Source organism: Rattus rattus, chromosome X (assembly GCF_011064425.1).
Source record: "Rattus rattus isolate New Zealand chromosome X, Rrattus_CSIRO_v1, whole genome shotgun sequence".
NCBI lineage: Eukaryota > Metazoa > Chordata > Mammalia > Rodentia > Muridae > Rattus > Rattus rattus.
The window spans coordinates 102,632,775-102,652,128 of record NC_046172.1 but is presented as its reverse complement, the minus strand read 5'-3'; the positions used below and the strand labels follow the sequence as shown (position 1 = coordinate 102,652,128).

Below are 19,354 nucleotides of genomic sequence, written 5' to 3'. Positions count from 1 at the left end.
TCTCTCCTCTTTATTAACTTGAGTATTTCTTATTTTGTTTGAATGTTATTCCTTTCCGGTTTCGAGTCTTGTCCCTCTAAATCCCCTTCCTTCTATAGGGCTTCCTTCCCCATCTTCCCCCCAATACCGCCCTCCCACTGTAATCACGTTCACTGGGGGTTCAGTCTTGGCAGGACCAGGGCTTCCCTCCACTGGTGCCCCCTCCAAGGCCTTTTTATACGTGCTTTCTTTAGTTGAGTGTCCTTCCTCCTCCCCATTCCCCCAGTTTTGGCTCACATCCTTCTGGCTCCTACAGTCCCTCCTTTCATTCTCATATCTTATTATCTTCCTATACTTTTCAGAAGCTTGGGACCTGTCATGGGACCTTTTGTAGCTCACAAGATCTTGAAAGACATTCACTCCCAGATAAACACACGTATCTAAAGATTAGAAGTCACATCCTGCATGTGACAGATCATGCGCTATGTATCTTTCTTTTCTTTTTCTTTTTTCTTTTTTTTTTTTCGGAGCTGGGGACCGAACCCAGGGCCTTGAGCTTGCTAGGCAAACGCTCTACCACTGAGCTAAATCCCCAACCCTGTATCTTTCTGATTTGGGGATAGCTCACTTAATATGATCGTATTGATATCTATCTATCTATCTATCTATCTATCTATCTATTTCTTTCAAATTTTTTTCTTTGTAATGGGGTAAAATTCAATTGTGTATATGTATTGCATTTTGGGTGAACATCAGCTACTGATTATTGTGAAAAAAAAGCTGCAATAATCATGAATGATAAGGTATCTGTATTGGAGGAGGATTAATCCTGTGGTGTCCAAGTACGGGTGGGTCACACATGATTTTTTAGAGTTAGTTTTTTGAGAAACCTCCATGTTTATTTCTATACTGGCTAAACTGGTGTATACCTCCCACCAGTACTGAAAAAGGTTTTTCCCCTCACAGTCCTACTAAATTCCCCCTGTTATTCTGACTACTGTGATTCTGACTTTGATGAAGTCTCACAGAGTAATTTAATTTTCATTTCTAGTGGTGAAAAAATGTTGACATCTTACTGGGCGTTGTATTATTTATATTTTTCTTTCTTTCTTCTTTCCTCCTCTCCCACCTCCATATGTTTTTTTTTCTCTGTGTAGCCCCCTGGCTATTCTGGAACTTGCCTTATGAGCCAGACTGGCCTCGAACTCAGGGTCGCCTGTCATACACCCCGCCTCCCTAGGTACCCATCACCACCGGATTGCTACTTTTCTTTCTTTCTTTTCTTTTTTTTAAATCACTTTAACTGAAAATGATGCGACTATATTTGCGATCTCACCTGTTGACACCATGTCAATATCTAAACAATAATAGTAAAGATGTCCTTCTAGGACATGACATCCCCAGCCGCGGAAGCTTTGGGTCCAGCTTTATGGTACCATGTCTGAATTCTTCCTGTGGAATGAGTCTTAGATCCATCCAATCAAAAGGTGGTTGGTTATCCTGAAAACATTAATGTCACTATTGAGCCAGGGTAAGGGAGTATCTTCCCTGACTGGTTGATATTGTAAGCTCCAAAAACATAAGTATGAATGTCTTCAGCAATAAAATCTTATTGTCTAGTTCTAGCAGGAAGCCAAAAACAATGGCAATAGTTTGCATTGCTTTGGGAACTGTTAGTGCCTCCCGTACCTGCATTCATAAGAAGGTATCCCATATTTGGCATTGGGCTCTTTACTAAACAATATGGCTTCTGGGAGCAGTATTATCTACCTACGCAAGATACATCTCTTTATTATTATTTATTTATTTATGATTATTATCATCATTATTATTTTCTATTCTTTTTTCCTTTTTATTGGATATTTGACACACACCCCCTTTTAAAAGTTGTATTTTTAAAATTACCTTACCAGAACGTTTCCGTGTAGCTTTTTCATACAAATTTCACTTTGTTTAATCCCCAGCCCCTTGTCTCCTCAATCACCCCCTCACTTAACCCTTTCTACCCACATTATTCCCTGACTTTACCCTGATATCACATATGTTTTATTGCTATTTCCCCCTTAAAGCATCTCTCTCCCACCGGTCCTTTCACCACTTTGGCCTACAAAAGTACCTTGTTCAAACACCTACCACAAACATAAAGTCATGAGTCTGACTTTGAACTGTAGCTGACGACCTTTCCTCTTCCTTTGCTTTTGGCCATAGGGTGTTTCTACAGCAGCAACCTTAGAGAACAAATTAGGGGCAGGGTTTCTTGAAGACATTATCATTCTAAAGGCAAGGGTATTCTGAAATCTACTATGTAGTCTTGAATTTACAAGCCTCTGCCTCTACCTCCTTCTTCTTGGGATCACAGGCATGGGCTCTCATGTGCTTATTCTCCCTCTGTCTCTCTGTCTGTCTCTGTCTCTCTGTCTGTCTCTGTCTCTCTGCCTGTCTGTCTCTCTGCCTGTCTCTGTCTCCCTGTCTGTCTCTGTCTCTCTGTCTCTGTCTCTGTCTTTCTCCTCTCCTCTCCTCTTTTTTTTTTCTGTCATCAGGGAACAGAACATTTTATTTAGCATTCTGAAGTTCTAGGTTCTACTTCTAACTTCATAACTTGCATGCACCATAGACTTACCATGTGAGCATGCTTCCATATCCATATGAAGGAGGGGGTGAGAATAAATAGCACCTACCTAGCAGGAAAGGTCTGAGGATTCAGTGAGAAGGGCTTTGAGCAAACCATTTCAGTGTCAGCATGTGCTCAGTGTCCAATAAACAGCAAACATTCTGTATTTCTTTTGCTATTGCCTCCATAGTATCTAAAACAGACCCAAGCACATAGTATGCATTGAAACAGAGTGTGGGTGTGCTGAAGGGAGGAGGTCGTGACAACGAACATTCTGACTAGATGTTCAAGGGAACAGGTCTACCAGTAGCTATTTAAGGCCAAAGAAGGCAGAAGGCTGTGCCACGAGTACAGTAAAGGAAGACATTTGGATCCAGAGTGACTTCAAATCACCCTGCTCATTATGTGAGGTAGCAGCTGCCCCTTTTCACAGTTGAAGGAATGCTTATGGATTTAAGATCTAAGAAAATTAAAGGTCCAACTAACTGACTTACAAGTATCACCCCAATGAGGAAGGTTCAGGAATCCCCTGGGAGGCATTTTTTTTTCTTTTATTGGGCATGCACTCACTGGGGATAGCAAAATCTTCTCTCCCAAGGCCAATCCCCTCCGCTTTAAGATGAAGATTATTCAGACAGCATTCTTATTTCCCACCAGACAGAACTGAGAGAACAAAGGCTACTTGTTGAGATCACGAAGTGATTCGCAGATTGTGTCTTCCAACCGGTACACCGTGGGCTGAAGCTTCTCAAGGTGAAACTAAAAAGTTTCAAATTGTTTCACAAAGGATACAGATGATCCAGCATGGGACCAGGTTTCCTGCCTGTTTTTTCATTCTTATTTATGCCTCTGCACCCAAGTTCGAGGAGACTGGCTGGCTTCAATGCCTCCTCTCTCCCTAATCCCCTTGCTGGCTCTGCTCTCTAGTGTCTCTGGATTATGAGGCAGGGAAGACTGGGTCAAGTAGCTAACGGAAATTCAGAGCCCACACCTACCCAATTCTCTTTCCCACCCTATTTTTTGAGAGGTTCACTTCTCTCAACTCATGTATTATTGACTATTAGGAACTCTAATAACATTAATAACCATGACAAGCAAACAAACAAGCAAACACCTAAGGCATGAAATGGAGGAGAAGACTAGTGGGGAATTAGGGCATACTGCTCTTGACACTGCTCCCAGTGACACCCTCATTCAGATTTTGTCCCCAAGTTTCAATAACCTATCACTAATACTATCAAATTAAAACTCTGTTGGGTGTTGAATACATTTATTAGGCCAAACTCCTCAGTTTCCTGTCATCAATCTATCTATCTATCTATCTATCTATCTATCTATCTATCTATCAATCAATATCTACCTATTTACCTACCCTCTCAAAGTAATCCTGGAACTCACTCTATGAACAGGCAGGCTCCTGACTATGTCTCCCAAGGAGTGTACCACTATGCCCAGTGAGTCACCTCTTAATTATTCTCTGCACTAGTAAGCAAGCTGGTCTTCAACAATGCCTTTGAGGGAACACTTAATATCCAAACTCTTACACCGAGGCTAACCCAAGTTTCTGAGCTCAAGCCATGCTCTTACCTCAGTCTTCTGAGTGCAGGGATTACAGACATGCACCACCATGACTACCTGTATGGTCTCTGGTTTCTTGATAGCTTGTTAACTGAAGGTTGCTCTCAGCTATGAAACACTGCCGTTTCTCTGCCACTCAGGACTTCACAGCATGACAGTTGGTTCTGTCAAGGTCAATAGCAAAGCATCCGTGACAGCTGCAACTCTCTGACTTCCATAGCTGTCATCCATATCCTCATTTACAGGGCTCATATAGTTAGGGGAGCGGGTAGGTAGGGAGTAAAAAGCCTGGGATCTATTTAAGAATTCTGTCTACTGAAGACCCCATGAAAAGCATTTATCCTACCAAATGGCTATTTTTTAATGTTTGAGATTTTAATTTAATGACTATATTTCTCCCTCTCCTTTCTCCAAACCCTCCCTTATACCATTCCTTACTCTCCTTCAAATTCATGGCTTCCTTTTTCACTAATTGCTACGGCATGCATGTATGTGTGTGTATGGACTTATATTCGTAAATACCATCTGTTGACTTCATGTACTCTTTTCAGTGTTGACTCTTTGGCACTGAACAACCATTAGGAGTGCTCCCCCCTCCCCAACCCTCCGGGAGGTAATTAAATGGTTTTGAGAGTATCGGGCTAACTGCATCACAATAACATTCTCTGTTCTGGAAAAGAAGTAGAGCCGGCAAGCAAAGTTTTCCGAATTCTTGAACCTCAATAAGGCCATGGTGTTTAAACAACTTCATCAAGCCTGAAAGATAGGCCTTTTCTCTTTGTTTTACCTTCAAAGCATTCACAACCTTTCAGTGAGACAGGAAGAAAGGGAGGGTAGGCCTGGGTTGGCCTGGGGAAGAAAATGTGCATTTTTCATTCTCATTCGTGTGTGTGTGTGCGTGTGTGTGCGTGTGTGTGTGTGTGTGTGTGTGTGTGTGTGTGTGTGTGTGTGTGGCTCTTGATTCTAGGAGACTACGGTGTGGGAATGGGAGTATAGGGCGCTTTTGGGAGACAGAGGATCAAGGGGGTTCCAGAGTATATAGAAAGGCGTTTGACTTTCAAGCAGTAGAAAGTTGGTGAATGAGTTTAAGCAGAGCAAGGGGCAAGTGTGACTGATGTGACAGTTAAGTGTGGCAAGAAAAATGTAAAATAGGCCAATAATATTTCATAGTGATTCCGTGGTGAAATAATATTTTGTTTAAATTGAATTCAATGAAATACCTTATAAAATGTATTTTGCCCATTTTCAGGGTTGCTCTTTAAAGTGTTATTACCAGAGCATTTTTAATTGGGCATGTGGCTTACAATTGTGCTGCTCTAGCATTTGCTGGACCAGGACATTATTGTTGATAAAGAAGAGACCCAAGGACAACGGCCCAAATGCTATGTTTCAAAATCAGGGCTACGACAATGGCCTATTAGAACAGCCTGAGAAGGACTAGCCAATAAGAAAAGAGGAAAATTGGGGCGTGTGCCGTTCCGAACAGAAGCTGATACAAGCGTTTTAAAAGGGGGGACTGGAGGCATAGAGGAGCTGTGGGTCGGCTGGCTTTGGCCAGAGCAGTTCTGCTGTGGGGACGGAGACAGGTGGTTTGGAGCTCTCCTGGGAAGAGCACAAGAATTCTCTGAGTGAAGCCACAGAAAGAGTAAGTATAAAAAATGCTTAGATTTTGTGCGAACAAGACTTAGGGAAGGTAACAGGAAAGGATTTGCAGCGAAGGGGAGCTCTTTTCATTTTATTGTGAATGCCGATGTGGTGAGGAGAGATGTTCCACCCATCCTGTCCGATTGCGTAGTTCCTGGTGGTGATGTACGCGGGGCATTTAGGATCAGTTGAAGGAAATGAGGCATGTATTTAAGAAAATTTTTAGACTGAACTCTGGGGTCAAACAGAATTGCTTCTCATAGGGGCACTGAGGGGCAGGGGTGTCAAAATACCCCCTTTTCTTTGTTTTCCTGTCCCTCAGTGTGAATGTTGGGAAGGGCTGCCATGTTCACAAAGATGGCCACAAGTGTCCCAGTGATTCCTCATCCATCACTCCCGGCAACACTCTCTCCCCACCAGCCCTAGGCAAGATATCCTGTGTATCCATGTACTTGCCTATTATTAAGATTACTGTATTTTTTAAAGAGATGATGCCTACCCTTAGCAGGCAATTGCGTTTGTATGTCTTTTCTTGAATAGTTTAAAGGATAAGTAGCAAGGTGTAATGATTTTTTTGTATCCTATATATCAAAGGACTCATCTTCCCTGTTTTGTTCTGGATTTTTTTTAGTGAGCTATCATGGCTGAGTCATTAAGTGAAGTGTCCAGCAGTATGGAAGGTTTGGAAATCACAGAGGAAGGTAAGTCACCCAATGAAACCTTAATGACTAGAACCAGATTTACTGTGTACGGCCATCAGGCAAAAGAACTCAGTCTTATAAAAAAGACCATTAGAAAGGGAAGGGGGCAGGGGAAGAGGTCTTAAGGGAGGTGTGGTGGGGGTAGGGGAAGAATCACACAATAGAAATCACATGACATGAAAACAAAATGGAGGCTGCTAGACTTAGGATGGAGGGATGAAGGAGGGTGGGGCATGAGAGGGGAGGAGCAAAGGTCTGAAACTTTGTAGAAGTTTCTATTCATTAAAGGTATTTCTGTTTATTCAGAAATAACCAGAAAATGAATCACAGTGTCACAGGGAAAGAGGTCTTAAGGGAGGTGTGGTGGGGATAGGGGAAGAATCACACAATAGAAATCACATGACATGAAAACAAAATGGAGGCTGCTAGGCTTAGGATGGAGGGATGAAGGATGGGGCATGAGAGGGGAGGGCTGAAGGTCTAAAACCTTTGTAGAAAGTTTCTATTCATTAAGGTATTTCTGTTTATTCAGAAATAACCAGAAAATGAATCACAGTGTCACAGGGAAGGGTCTTAAGGGAGGTGTGGTGGGGATAGGGGGAAGAATCACAAATAGAAATCCACACACATGAAAACAAAATGGGAGGCTGCTAGGCTTAGGATGGAGGATATGAAGGAGGGTGGGGCATGAGGGGGGAGGAGCTTAAAGGCCTGAAACCTTTGTAGAAGTTTCTATTCATTAAGGTATTTCTGTTTATTCAGAAATAACCAGAAAATGAACCACAGTGTCACAGGGGAAGAGGTCTTAAGGGAGGTGTGGTGGGGATAGGGGAAGAATCACACAATAGAAATCACATGACATGAAAACAAAATGGAGGCTGCTAGGCTTAGGATGGAGGGATGAAGGAGGGTGGGGCATGAGAGGGGGAGGAGCTTAAAGGCCTGAAACCTTCGTAGAAGTTTCTATTCATTAAGGTATTTCTGTTTATTCAGAAATAACCAGAAAATGAATCACAGTGTCACAGGGGAAGAGGTCTTAAGGGAGGTGTGGTGGGGATAGGGGAAGAATCACACAATAGAAATCACATGACATGAAAACAAAATGGAGGCTGCTAGGCTTAGGATGGAGGGATGAAGGAGGGTGGGGCATGAGAGGGGGAGGAGCTTAAAGGTCTGAAACCTTTGTAGAAGTTTCTATTCATTAAGGTATTTCTGTTTATTCAGAAATAACCAGAAAATGAATCACAGTGTCACAGGGGAAGAGGTCTTAAGGGAGGTGTGGTGGGGGTAGGGGAAGAATCACACAATAGAAATCACATGACATGAAAACAAAATGGAGGCTGCTAGGCTTAGGATGGAGGGATGAAGGAGGGTGGGGCATGAGAGGGGGAGGAGCTTAAAGGCCTGAAACCTTTGTAGAAGTTACTATTGATTAAGGTATTTGTGTATATTCAGAAATAACCAGAAAATGAATCACAGTGTAACAGGGGAAGAGGTCTTAAGGGAGGTGTGGTGGGGATAGGGGAAGAATCACACAATAGAAATCACATGACATGAAAACAAAATGGAGGCTGCTAGGCTTAGGATGGAGGGATGAAGGAGTGTGTGGCATGAGAGGGGGAGGAGCTTAAAGGTGTGAAACCTTTGTAGAAGTTTCTATTCATTAAGGTATTTCTGTTTATTCAGAAATAACCAGAAAATGAACCACAGTGTCACAGGGGAAGAGGTCTTAAGGGAGGTGTGGTGGGGTAGGGGAAGAATCACATAATAGAAATCACATGACATAAAACAAAATGGGAGGCTGCTAGGGCTTAGCATGGAGGGATGAAGGAGGGTGGGGGCATGAGAGGGGGGAGGAGCTGAAGGTCCTGAAACCTTTGCAGAAGTTTCTATTCATTAAAAAGGTATTTCTGTTTATTCAAAAATAACAGAAAATGAATCACAGTGTCACATAGGGGAAGAGGTCTTAAAGGGAGGTGTGGTGGGGATAGGGAAGAATCACAATAGAAATCAAATTAAAACATGAAAACAAAAATGGAGGCTGCTAGGCTTAGGATGGAGGGATGAAGGAGGGGTGGGGGCATGAGAGGAGGGAGCTTAAAGGCCTGAAACCTTTGTAGAAGTTTCTATTTATTAAGGTATTTGTTTATTCAGAAATAACCAGAAAATGAATCACAGTGTCACAGGGGAAGAGGTCTTAAGGGAGGTGTGGGGGGGATAGGGGAAGAATCACACAATAGAAATCACATGACATGAAAACAAAATGGAGGCTGCTAGGCTTAGGATGGAGGGATGAAGGAGGGTGGGGCATGAGAGGGGGAGGAGCTGAAAGGTCTGAAACCTTTGTAGAAGTTTTATTCATTAAGGTATTTTCTGTTTATTCAGAAATAACCAGAAAATGAATCACAGTGTCACAGGGGAAGAGGTCTTAAGGGAGGTGTGGTGGGGGTAGGGGAAGAATCACACAATAGAAATCACATGACATGAAAACAAAATGGAGGCTGCTAGGCTTAGGATGGAGGGATGAAGGAGGGTGGGGCATGAGAGGGGGAGGAGCTGAAAGGTCTGAAACCTTTGTAGAAGTTTCTATTCATTAAGGTATTTCTGTTTATTCAGAAATAACCAATAAATGAATCACAGTGTCATGGATTCCACTAAGGTTTCATTGCAGACAGATTCAACCAAGGGAGGGATTTGTGATGAGGAGTAAAGGGGATAGAAAGAAGAGGTCACCACAGGCATCTAAATTCAGATTATGAAAGGCTTCATATGCCCATCCTAGCTTGTAATGTTTATGCATATGTAGATGTGACTGCAGGAAGGTGACCATGAGGTGGGGGTGGGGAAGAGGTATTGAAGAATGGAGGAAGCTGCTGGGAGTGGAAGGGGGTGGGGACAATCGAATGGCGAGATGAAATGGGAGGAGAATCAAGAGCAAAACGTCATTTGAAACCACCATAATGAAACCTAATACTTTGTATGCTAATTAAAAATAAAAATATTAAATTAAAATAATTCTCATTTGCAAACCTTCCCCAAATATGCATTCATTAGCTAAGTTGTTCATCTATCTGTGAGAGATAGCTGAACCTGAGTGGAATGATAGAAATGGAGAGATAAATTATAAATTGCAAAAACTGATTATATTTTCCTTTTTTATTTGTAGTGTATATTAATTATACAAAATAATAGGTTTCATTGTGAAGTTTTTAATATATGCATGTAACTTAATTTTAGTATGATCCATGCCCATCGCCATTTCTAAAAGCACATTCAGAAAAGGAACTATGAGACACAGTAATAGTTGTCATTGAAAACCAGATGTAACAGTTAATCGGCTTGTTTTTTTCATTTGCCTGTTGAGTTTTCTTCAGTCACGTATGACTCAAGAGACTGTCTATTTAGAAAGGTGGAGAGTGGAACCTCCTCCTGGCTTCCTGTAGGTCTGAGTTCACTGAATATGTGAGGTATGGGATACTGAGCTTGCCCGTGGAGCCTTGAAGGCCTTTGATCTTTAGTTAGCAGGGTCTCAAGAGAGTTATTAGGAACTCCAGATTTATTTATTTAATTATTTAATAAATTAAATAATTTATTTAATGTATATGGCTACACTGTTGCTATCTTCAGACACACCAGAAGAGGGCATCAGATCCCATTACAGATGGTTGTGAGCCACCATGTGGTTGCTGACAATTGAACTCAGGACCTCTGGAAGAGCAGTCAGTGCTCTTAACCACTGAGCCATCTCTCCAGTCCTTCATTAAGACTTCTGCACTGCTGCCTCTTCTGTAGACATCAACTTCAGTCAGTTGATGACATCATTAGGTCTGCTTTGGTGAGGAGTCACGTGACTCACTCATTCATTTGTTCATCCACTGATTCACCAATATATCCATTTCTTAAATATCCTTAAAAACCTTTCAAGTTTTCTTTTTGTAAGGGTTGTTTTTAAATTTCCAGAAGATGAACCATATAATGCTGGTTTTCGGAAGCTACTGAAAATACAAAGGTAATTAGGCAGATAGGAGTAAAAACTCACCTTTATACCTAGCAACAATTATGTCATCTATACAACTATAATTCATGTCACCACAAGGTGTCGCTGTTGTGGCCAGTGAGCACATAGCTGACCTCAGGATGCTGACAGCTATCTGACTTTCTCTAACAAAGCCATTGATTTGTATGTTCAATCCAATTTCCAAACAGCAAGCAACTTTCAACATCTACACAACAAAGACCATAATGAATGTGTCATGTGCCATGAAACAGCCTCTAGAAGAAATCTCAGCTAAATCCAGTGAAGAAATTGTTGCTACTGCTGGCTTATAGCACCATGCACATGGGCAATCCACTCTATCTGGGATGAACCTAGCTTTAAAATGCATAATATAAAACGACAACCTTGTTCTTTTGCCTTGCTACTTAGGAAACACACAAACACACATGTCTAACTTTTCCTCCCTTCCATCTCCAAATGGACATTTTATTCTCTGGTCAGCACTAGTTCTAAAAAAAAAATGTAATCTTTTGAAAATTCTAGGGAATAGATGTTTCTCTCTCCCCACCCTTCATCAAGACTTTTAAAAAAAGATTTATTTATTTAATGTATATGGCTACACTGTTGCTATCTTCAAACACACCAGAAGAGAACATCAGATCTCATTACAGATTGTTGTGAACCACCATGAGGTTGCTGGGAATTGAACTCAGGACCTCTGGAAGAGCAGTCAGTGCTTTTAACCAATGAACCATCTCTCCAGCCCCTTAAAGATTTATTTATTTATTTATTTATTTATTTATTTAAGTACACTGTCGCTGTCTTCAGACACACTAGAAGAGGGCATCAGATCTCATTACAGATGGTTGTGAGCCCCCATGTAGTTGCTGGGATTTGAACTCAGGACCTCTGGAAGAGCAGTCAGTGCTCTTAACCACTAAGCTATCTCTCCAGCCTCTTAAAGATTTATTTATTTATTTATTTATTTACTCTCCAGCTCCTTAAAGATTGATTTATTTATTATAAATACACTGTAGCTCTCTTTAGACACAGCAGAAGAGGGCAACAGATCTCATTACAGATATGGAATTGAACCCAGGACCTCTGGAAGAGCAGTCAGTGCTCTTAACCACTGAGCCATCTCTCCAACTCCATCTTTTTCATAAATTATTTTATTTATTGACATTCCAGTTGTTGCTCCCCCTCACTCCTCTCTCCCACAATTCCTCATCCCATTTCTCCTCCCCTTTGCCTCTGAGAGGGTGCTCTCCCTACTACCAGGCCTTTCCCTTCCCTGGTGCCTCAAGGCTCTCGAGGATTAAGCACATCTTCTCCCACTGAGACCAGACCAGGCAGACCTCTACTACATATGTGCCAGGGCCTCCAATCAGCCCATGGTTGGTGGCTCAGTCTCTGGGAGCTTCCTGGAATCTGGGTTAGTTGAGTCTGCTGGTTTCCTATGGGGTCATTCATCCTTTCAACTCCTTCAGTCCTTCCCCTAATTCAACCATGGGGGTCCCTGACTTCAGTCCAATGGTTGGTGTAAGCATCTGCTTCTGTCTCAGTCAGCTGCTGGTTGGGGCTCTCAGAGGAGAGATATGTCAGGCTACTGACTGTAAGCACATCATAGCATAGTAGTACCAGGCCTTGGTGTCCCCCCCATGAGATTGATCCCAAGTTGGGCCTCCATTTTTGTCCCTGCAGTTCTTTTAGACAGGAACAATTCTGGTTCAGGAATTTTGACTGTGGGTTAGTAACCCTGTCTCTCCTCTTGAGGCCCTGTCTATCTACTAGAGGTGGACTCTTCAAGTTCCCTTTCCCCAATGTTGGGCATTTTGGCTAAGGTCACCCCCAGAATACCTAGGATACAACAAGCAGAAATGCCCAAGTGAGGAGATTTCAACCCCACTTAGACGGGGGGGGGTGTAGGGGGACGATGAAATAATCATGGGAGGCAGAGGAAAGGAGGGCTTTGGGAAGGAGAGGGGAGGGGAAAGGGAAACAGAATCAGATATGGGGGAGGGGACAGGAGAGAAGCCCAGAGGGTCAATAGAATGAATGCAAATAAACAGCCTTGGGGGCTGGTAGCTGGGGGGCGACCATCTAGAGAGTATGAGAGACTCGAGAGGTGAGACACTCTCTGGCCAACATCTTTGATTGTATTAGGATTTCAAAAGTGTGTATTGGGGTTGGGGATTTTCAAAAGTGTGTATTTAGCAACTGGTTACTGTCTAAGATGGTGCCCTGTTTCTAAGCCACTGCTTAGGATCTGTGAGCATCTGGCCCACCATGTTTAACAGTTTGATTTCTTTGTGCTGCCCCAAATCTCTGCTAGCAAATCTATTCAAACCCCATACTCATACAGCACCCAATGGTACAATGGAAATGTCTCTTATCCATTAGTGCCCCTAGTGGAAAGAGATGCGATGTGCATTCTTTAAAGTATTTTTGAATCTGGGAAGCAAGCTGTTACTTCCCTTCAAAGAAGGAAAAACGAGATGAAACTTGAAATCTGTGCATATTGAAATGCTAACACACAAACCATCTTATTAATTTAGGAGGATAAAGTGTGTCAGTGTGATTTTGTCTGTTCACGTCATGAGTATGTTTGGCAAATGTGGCTTCATAGCTTTACCAGTTTTTGGGTACCAATTTCTTAGTAGGTTCACCCAGCTGTTTCATGTTTGCTGGTTTTGTTACAAATGGAACTACTGGCTGCTGCTGCTTCTCTCTTGTCTTTGCTGGTTTGTAAGAAGCTGGTTTGCAACTCTGAAATCTCTAGCTTTGCTTTCCTGTCTCCCATTCTGGGATTTTGAAGCAAGTGGGGCACTAAGCTCTGTATTTTGAAAGTAGATGGCAGTGCCTCTAATGTCTAAAAAGTAGCAGATTCTTCCCTGCTTGGCCCAACTCCTCTCCAAGGGCAGACCATTTGTGAATGGTGTGTTGGCGCTGGTCCAGACTAGCTCAGACTGGTTCAAACTGGTTTCAGAGAGGCTCAAACTGGCTCAAGTTGGTTTTAGAGACCGATTCAAAATGGCTATGGTGGGAGTGTTTTCACTACACCCAAAAGATAAAGAATGCAGACAAGGGAGGGCATTTCCCTACAAGGGGCTAGCAAGGAAATATTTTTTAGACTCAAACTGCAAATGTGATTCTAGCAATTAGAATTGCACACATATAACTCAGTCCTATAATCCCAGTGCTCAGAGCATAGAGGGAACTTCATCTATGAAGTGAAACCCTGTTTTCTTTTCAACTCTATAATATCCTAGATTTAAGAACTTAAAAAAATTAAAAAAGAAAGTCAAATCTGGGGTGGTAGCACCCACTTGCATGCCATACTCTTGGTGTGAAGACAGGTGGATCCACAATTTGAGGCCAGCCTAGGCTACAAAGCAAAATCTTTGAACAAAACACTTCACAGTTTCATGGATTTAAGAAGTTAGAAGATTAAAAGATTGGTGATGAAGGCCTAGAATACTAGCTAGCACTTGGAGTTGGAGGCAGGAGGATGAATAGTTTGAGGCTAGCCTATTCCAAACAGTGAGACTCCGTACTTTTTTTTTTAACTTTTTAAAAGAAAAGACCTCACAACTTTGATTTTAAGAACTAGAAACTTAGGGGTTGGGGATTTAGCTCAGTGGTGAGCCGCTTGCCTAGGAAGCACAAGGCCCTGGGTTCGGTCCCCAGCTCTGAAAAAAAAAAAAGAACTAGAAACTAAATAACAACATCTAACCTGGGTGGTGGCATAGGCTAGCAATGCCAGTAGCAATCAGGATATGTAGAGAGAACTGGGAGTCCCAGGCTAACCTGGGCTACAGTATGAGACCTTAGTTTTTAAAACCCCCACAATTTCCAAGACTTAAATTTAAAAAAAAAAAAAAGCTAAAAAGAGAAGGCCTAGTCTGCAGTGGTGGCCTACAGTGCTAGAATATAGCCAAGCCTGAGGCGGTAGCACAGGCCTACAATACCAAACACCAGATATGGTGGGAGAAAGATCAAAAGTTTGAGGATAGCCTGGGCTATAGAGTAAGACTCAGGTTTTTTTTTTAAAAACCACCAGAAATTCTTAGAAAATAAATTAAAAGTAAAAGATAAGGTCAGGCATGGGAATCACAGGCTTGCTATACATACACTCTGGGTGTAGAGTTAAGAGAATACCAAATTTGAGGGCAGCCTAGGCTACAGAGTGAGACCCTGTTGCTTTTAATGTCCACAATGTCATCAACTTAAATCATTGAAAGTATTTAGAGATGGTCAAGCCTGGGATGGTGGCACAAGTGTACAATACTAGTCCCGAAGGTGTAGAAGCCAGAAGATGGAGTTTAAGAAACGCCTAGCTACATAGAGATGCTTTTTTTTTTAGAAAAGAAACACGCACAGTTCCCTAGATTAAAGAAATTAGCATGAAAGGAGAAGGTTAAGCCTTGGTAGGTGGCCCAGTGATATCAGCACTTGAGCTGTGGGGGAAGGAGAGTCAAGTGTATGAATCTAGCCTAGGCTACATATTGAGACCTTTTAAAAAAGTCTTAATTTCATAGCCTAATAAAATTAGAAGATTAAAAGAGAAGGCACTGCTGCTTGGCTTGGCGTGGTGGCATGGGCTGTCATACCAGAACCTAGCTTTGGAGACACATGGCTCAAGAGTGTGAGGCTGCCACCACACAGTGATACCCCACTTTCGTAAACCCCCACAGTTTTACAGATTTAAGAAATTAGAAGTTTAAAACACAATGCAGAGGTAGTGGTATGGAGGCAGGAGGACTGAAAGTTTGAGATCTGTTTTTTTTTTTAATCCTTAGAATTTAGTGGATTTACAAAATTAAAACATTAAAGGACAAAGTCAGGTCGGGGTGGTGGCACAGGCCTACACTAACAGCACTAAGGGAGTGGAGACAGGAGGATAGAGAGGTTTGGATAGTTTGGGCTACAGGGTTTTTTTGTTTTGTTTTGTTTTGTTTCATTTTTAATCCTTACAATTTCTTAGATTTGAGAAATCAAAAGATTAAAAGAAAAGGCCAAATGCAGTGTGGAAGCACAAGCTTACAATCCCACACAGGCAGGAACCCTGGGCTACAGAATAAGAACCTGCCTCCCCCCAGCAATTTCCTAGATTTAAGCATTTAAAAGAATAAAAGCCATACCTGGGGGGTGAGTTGCCCAGGTCTGTAATATCAGCATTGGCAAGTCTGTGGCAGGCGAATGAGGATTTTAAAAGATCAGCTGCTCTATATAGTGACATCCCGTGCCTTCCTTCCAATAAATTCAAACAACATAAAATAGAAAAACATAAAGGTACAAGGATGCAGACGAGCTTTCTCAGCCACCAAAATTGACAAACAAGTGGTTATCTTATGAGTTTAGCTTGAACTGACACTCCTTATGACCCCAAGCTATGGCTTGTTTTTCGACTTCCCACTGCAATTCAGACACTTGCATACTGAGTTTCTAAGGGTATCACACACAAGTGAATAGTGTGACGGGTACCAGAGGCGAAATCTGCAAGGCACCTGGAGTCACCAGCCTCTTCTTGCCACTACAGCTCTGTCTCTCTTCTCCTTTTACTTCCCCCATCACACGTGGCCTCACGTCCATTTCTCGATTCCAGGAAAGAAGAAATCTAAGTTTAAAGCCTTTAAGAGCTTTTTTGGCAAGAAGAAGAAGAAAGAACCAGAAGAAGTCTCAGAAGGAACAATGCTAAAGCCAAGGTTTTCCAGCAGCAGTGTTAGTGTGTCTTCTCTGCAGCCAGTTCTAGAAATGCAAGTGATGGAGCCCATGTAAGCCCAGATGGGGTCAGGGACTGGGGCTGTGTTGCTGTAACATTATAAAAAATGTTGTTTTTTTTTTAACCCACACTACATCTGGCACCGTAGTGCCCCATGACATCTGTTGGATGTCTTCGTCTCAGTTAGCAAAGCTTCTTGCCAGTTTTGCCCATCCTAGCCTACACTGCCGATGGCTACTTTCTGAGCCTGGCAACAATCTCCTTACGCATCTAGTTCCCAAGGCAGGTTGCCACCATGCCAGACACACACATCCCAATTGTGCAGTGGTCCAGTGTCTCCAGCTACCACATACTCTCTTGAATTCAATTAAATCTGCACATGAAAGAACACACAACACAGTAACCTCTGATCCAATTGATAAGATATAATTGCCCACCTAGTCATACAAAGCCCTGTATACATCCATCCCTTAAGGATATTCATAACAACCTGTAAATGTACAGTGTGGAATCTTAACATCAGCACCCATGGCTGCCTCCCTCTCCCGCTCCAGTCTCCTCCTCATCTCTAAAACTTCTCCCCTCATCCTTCCTTCTTGTCCAATGACAGGCCTCATTCTATCTTCACCTTCCTTCACCTGCATAATGACATCATCCTACAGGGCTGGGGCTGGATATACAACAGTCACAAGCAAGGAGAACAATCAGACTCCGGGCTGGGCTTACTGCTCATGAGAAGTTTCTGAACCATTTGATAACATTGGAATGGTCCATGTCATGCACAGGCTTAGTCTTTTGGCCTAGTATGCTTGCCTCACCCCTAAGTTGCAGATTTGGATAATAAAATCTCAGGAAGAAGAACATTTTAGCATACAAGAGCTTAAGCATAAAATCTTTTGTTGCTGCAAAAGCACACAAAAGCTCACTCCATCTTGTATCCCCCCTCAGGGCACCGGGTGGTCACAGAGCTATGAGGAAGTTTGTTTCTCAGCCACTCACTCGCACCCATTCACATTCTTTATGTGTGATATTCTGACTTAAGCACCATATTTCTCTTTCTCTGGGATATCCTGCACCTCCAGGTGTCCCTGTATCCGAACCCTCTATGGAGCACTCCTTAGACCAATTCTCATGACATTAAACTGCAGACAACTAGTGGTGCCGCAGATCATACTAGTGCTTCTAGTCACCCTCTGAGGCTCTGCCATGCTAAGACTCTCCCAAAAGTCCCCCAAACGCTTCCCATGACATGATGACACTGAAGTATGTATGGTTCTTTAATGAGCGCACCTACCATGAGGACTTGCCAAAGGCTATTTCACAACAGCAGAGGGGGTTATTTCACATCCTTCAAGCAATGCCATTGTAGGACATTGGTTCTTCAAGTTAGTAATGGCTCCTTTTTTTTTTTTTTTTTTTTTTACAAAGACTGTAACTTCTCACTTCAAAAATGGTCCATTAACTCTGCTGTATTTGCCACATTGAGAAATGTTGAGAAACACCAAGGCAGGTGAAGAGGGAGATGTAGTTTTGCAAGCAGCATAGGTTAAATAAAGTGTAACTTAAGAGCTTGAGGATCACTCCTGGCTTTTGTTCCTTGCTTAATATAATAGGACCAAAAGTTTGGAGAATGACACTCAGGTGTTTGGAAGTGAGTTAAGGCTTTTGATCAGCCATTTCTTAGGGATTCCATTGCTGTAAAGAGACACCATGACCAAGGCAACTCTTATAAAAAAAAAAGACAGCATTTAGTTGGGGCTGGCTTACTGGTTCTGAGGTTCCGTCCATTATCATCATGGTGGGAGGCATGGCAGAGTGGAGGCAGCCATGTCTCTGGAGGAGGTGAGAGTTCTACATCTTGTTCCGAAGGCAAACAGGAGAATAATGGCTTTTTTTTACACTGGGCGGAGTTTCAAAGCCCCCAGAGTGACACACTTCCACCTACAAGGCCATACTTCTAACAGTACCATTCCCTAAGGGCCAAGCATATTGAAACTTTAAAAGGGGACATGAAGCAGAGAGGGAGAAGTGGGAAAAAATAGTAGTTGGAGGGGGAGGGGGAGGGGGAGGGGGGGAGTAAATACTATTTGATTATTGAATCCCAAGTAGTCAACCTGAAAGCACACACAACAGGAAATGGTCTCATCGGGTTATGTTTTTATACTTATTCATATATATATATATATAAATAGCAATTAAAGAAAAGGGTCATCAATTTGAGACGAGGTGGCACATGGAGGGGTTACAGGGAAGATGGAGGAGGGGGAAATGACGTAATTATATTTTAACAAGAAAAAGAAAGAATATAGAGTATATTGTATGAAATTCTCAAAGATAAAATAAATATGTAAATTTTAAAAGAACAGATTTTTGTTTTTGTAATCACAAAGGGGAAAAAAAAGAAACTGTGCTTGAAGCAGCTGGGCTAGAGGACTAACAAGTGCCCTGTTGTGAGGCTGTCAGGATTCAGACCCTCCCTGAATATGAGATAGTGGCAAGTTCAGGTAACAAGGATTAGAATGAACTCCCCTGGAGACAACTTGAGACGCAGCAAAATAGAGGAAACCAGGGCCTGTGGGCGGCCCGCACTAACCTGCTGCTGGTGCTCTTTTCCTGTCTTCTCTCCTTCTACTCCTTTGTTTCTTACACAAAGATCCCCATCATTCCCTAGCCGCATTGGCATGCATCCACACTTGCATGTCAAATGGCTGAAAAACATATTACCTTGTCCCCACGGGTGTCTTCTGAGCCACTTTTGTTTCTAACATTTCTCCAAGTTCTTTCAACCTGGTCCCATTCCTCATTGGAAAACCTTTCTAAGTGATCCGACAGATACCACCCAGACATTTTTCTGAACATTGACACATGAATGGTGCGTAAGGATGCTTTGGAAAATAGGATAGATGTATCCTTAAGGTCTTGGGAACAAAGAGAAAAAACCAACTAAGTGAAAAGCCCCTATATCGTGGGGCCTGTTAGATGGCTCAGTGAGTAAAGCTGCTTGCTGCTATAAGCTTACAACCTGAGTTTAATTCTAGGGACCTACATGGGGAAAGGAGAGTGCTGACTCCCCAAAGTTGTTCTCTCTGACCTATATAAATGGGCAAGCCTATACACAC

The 19,354-nt window shown here is 42.4% G+C and overlaps 1 protein-coding gene across 1 annotated transcript in view; it reads left to right on the top strand.

The window, feature by feature from the left end:
• Nucleotides 1–6,485: 6,485 nt before the first annotated feature.
• Kiaa1210 (KIAA1210 ortholog) overlaps nt 6,486–19,354 on the top strand; it is a 44,471-nt gene continuing 31,602 nt past the window's right edge. Inside the window, 2 exon segments of the mRNA XM_032890026.1 lie at nt 6,486–6,513; nt 16,119–16,287. Of these exon segments, the coding sequence (XP_032745917.1) occupies nt 6,486–6,513; nt 16,119–16,287 (197 nt within the window).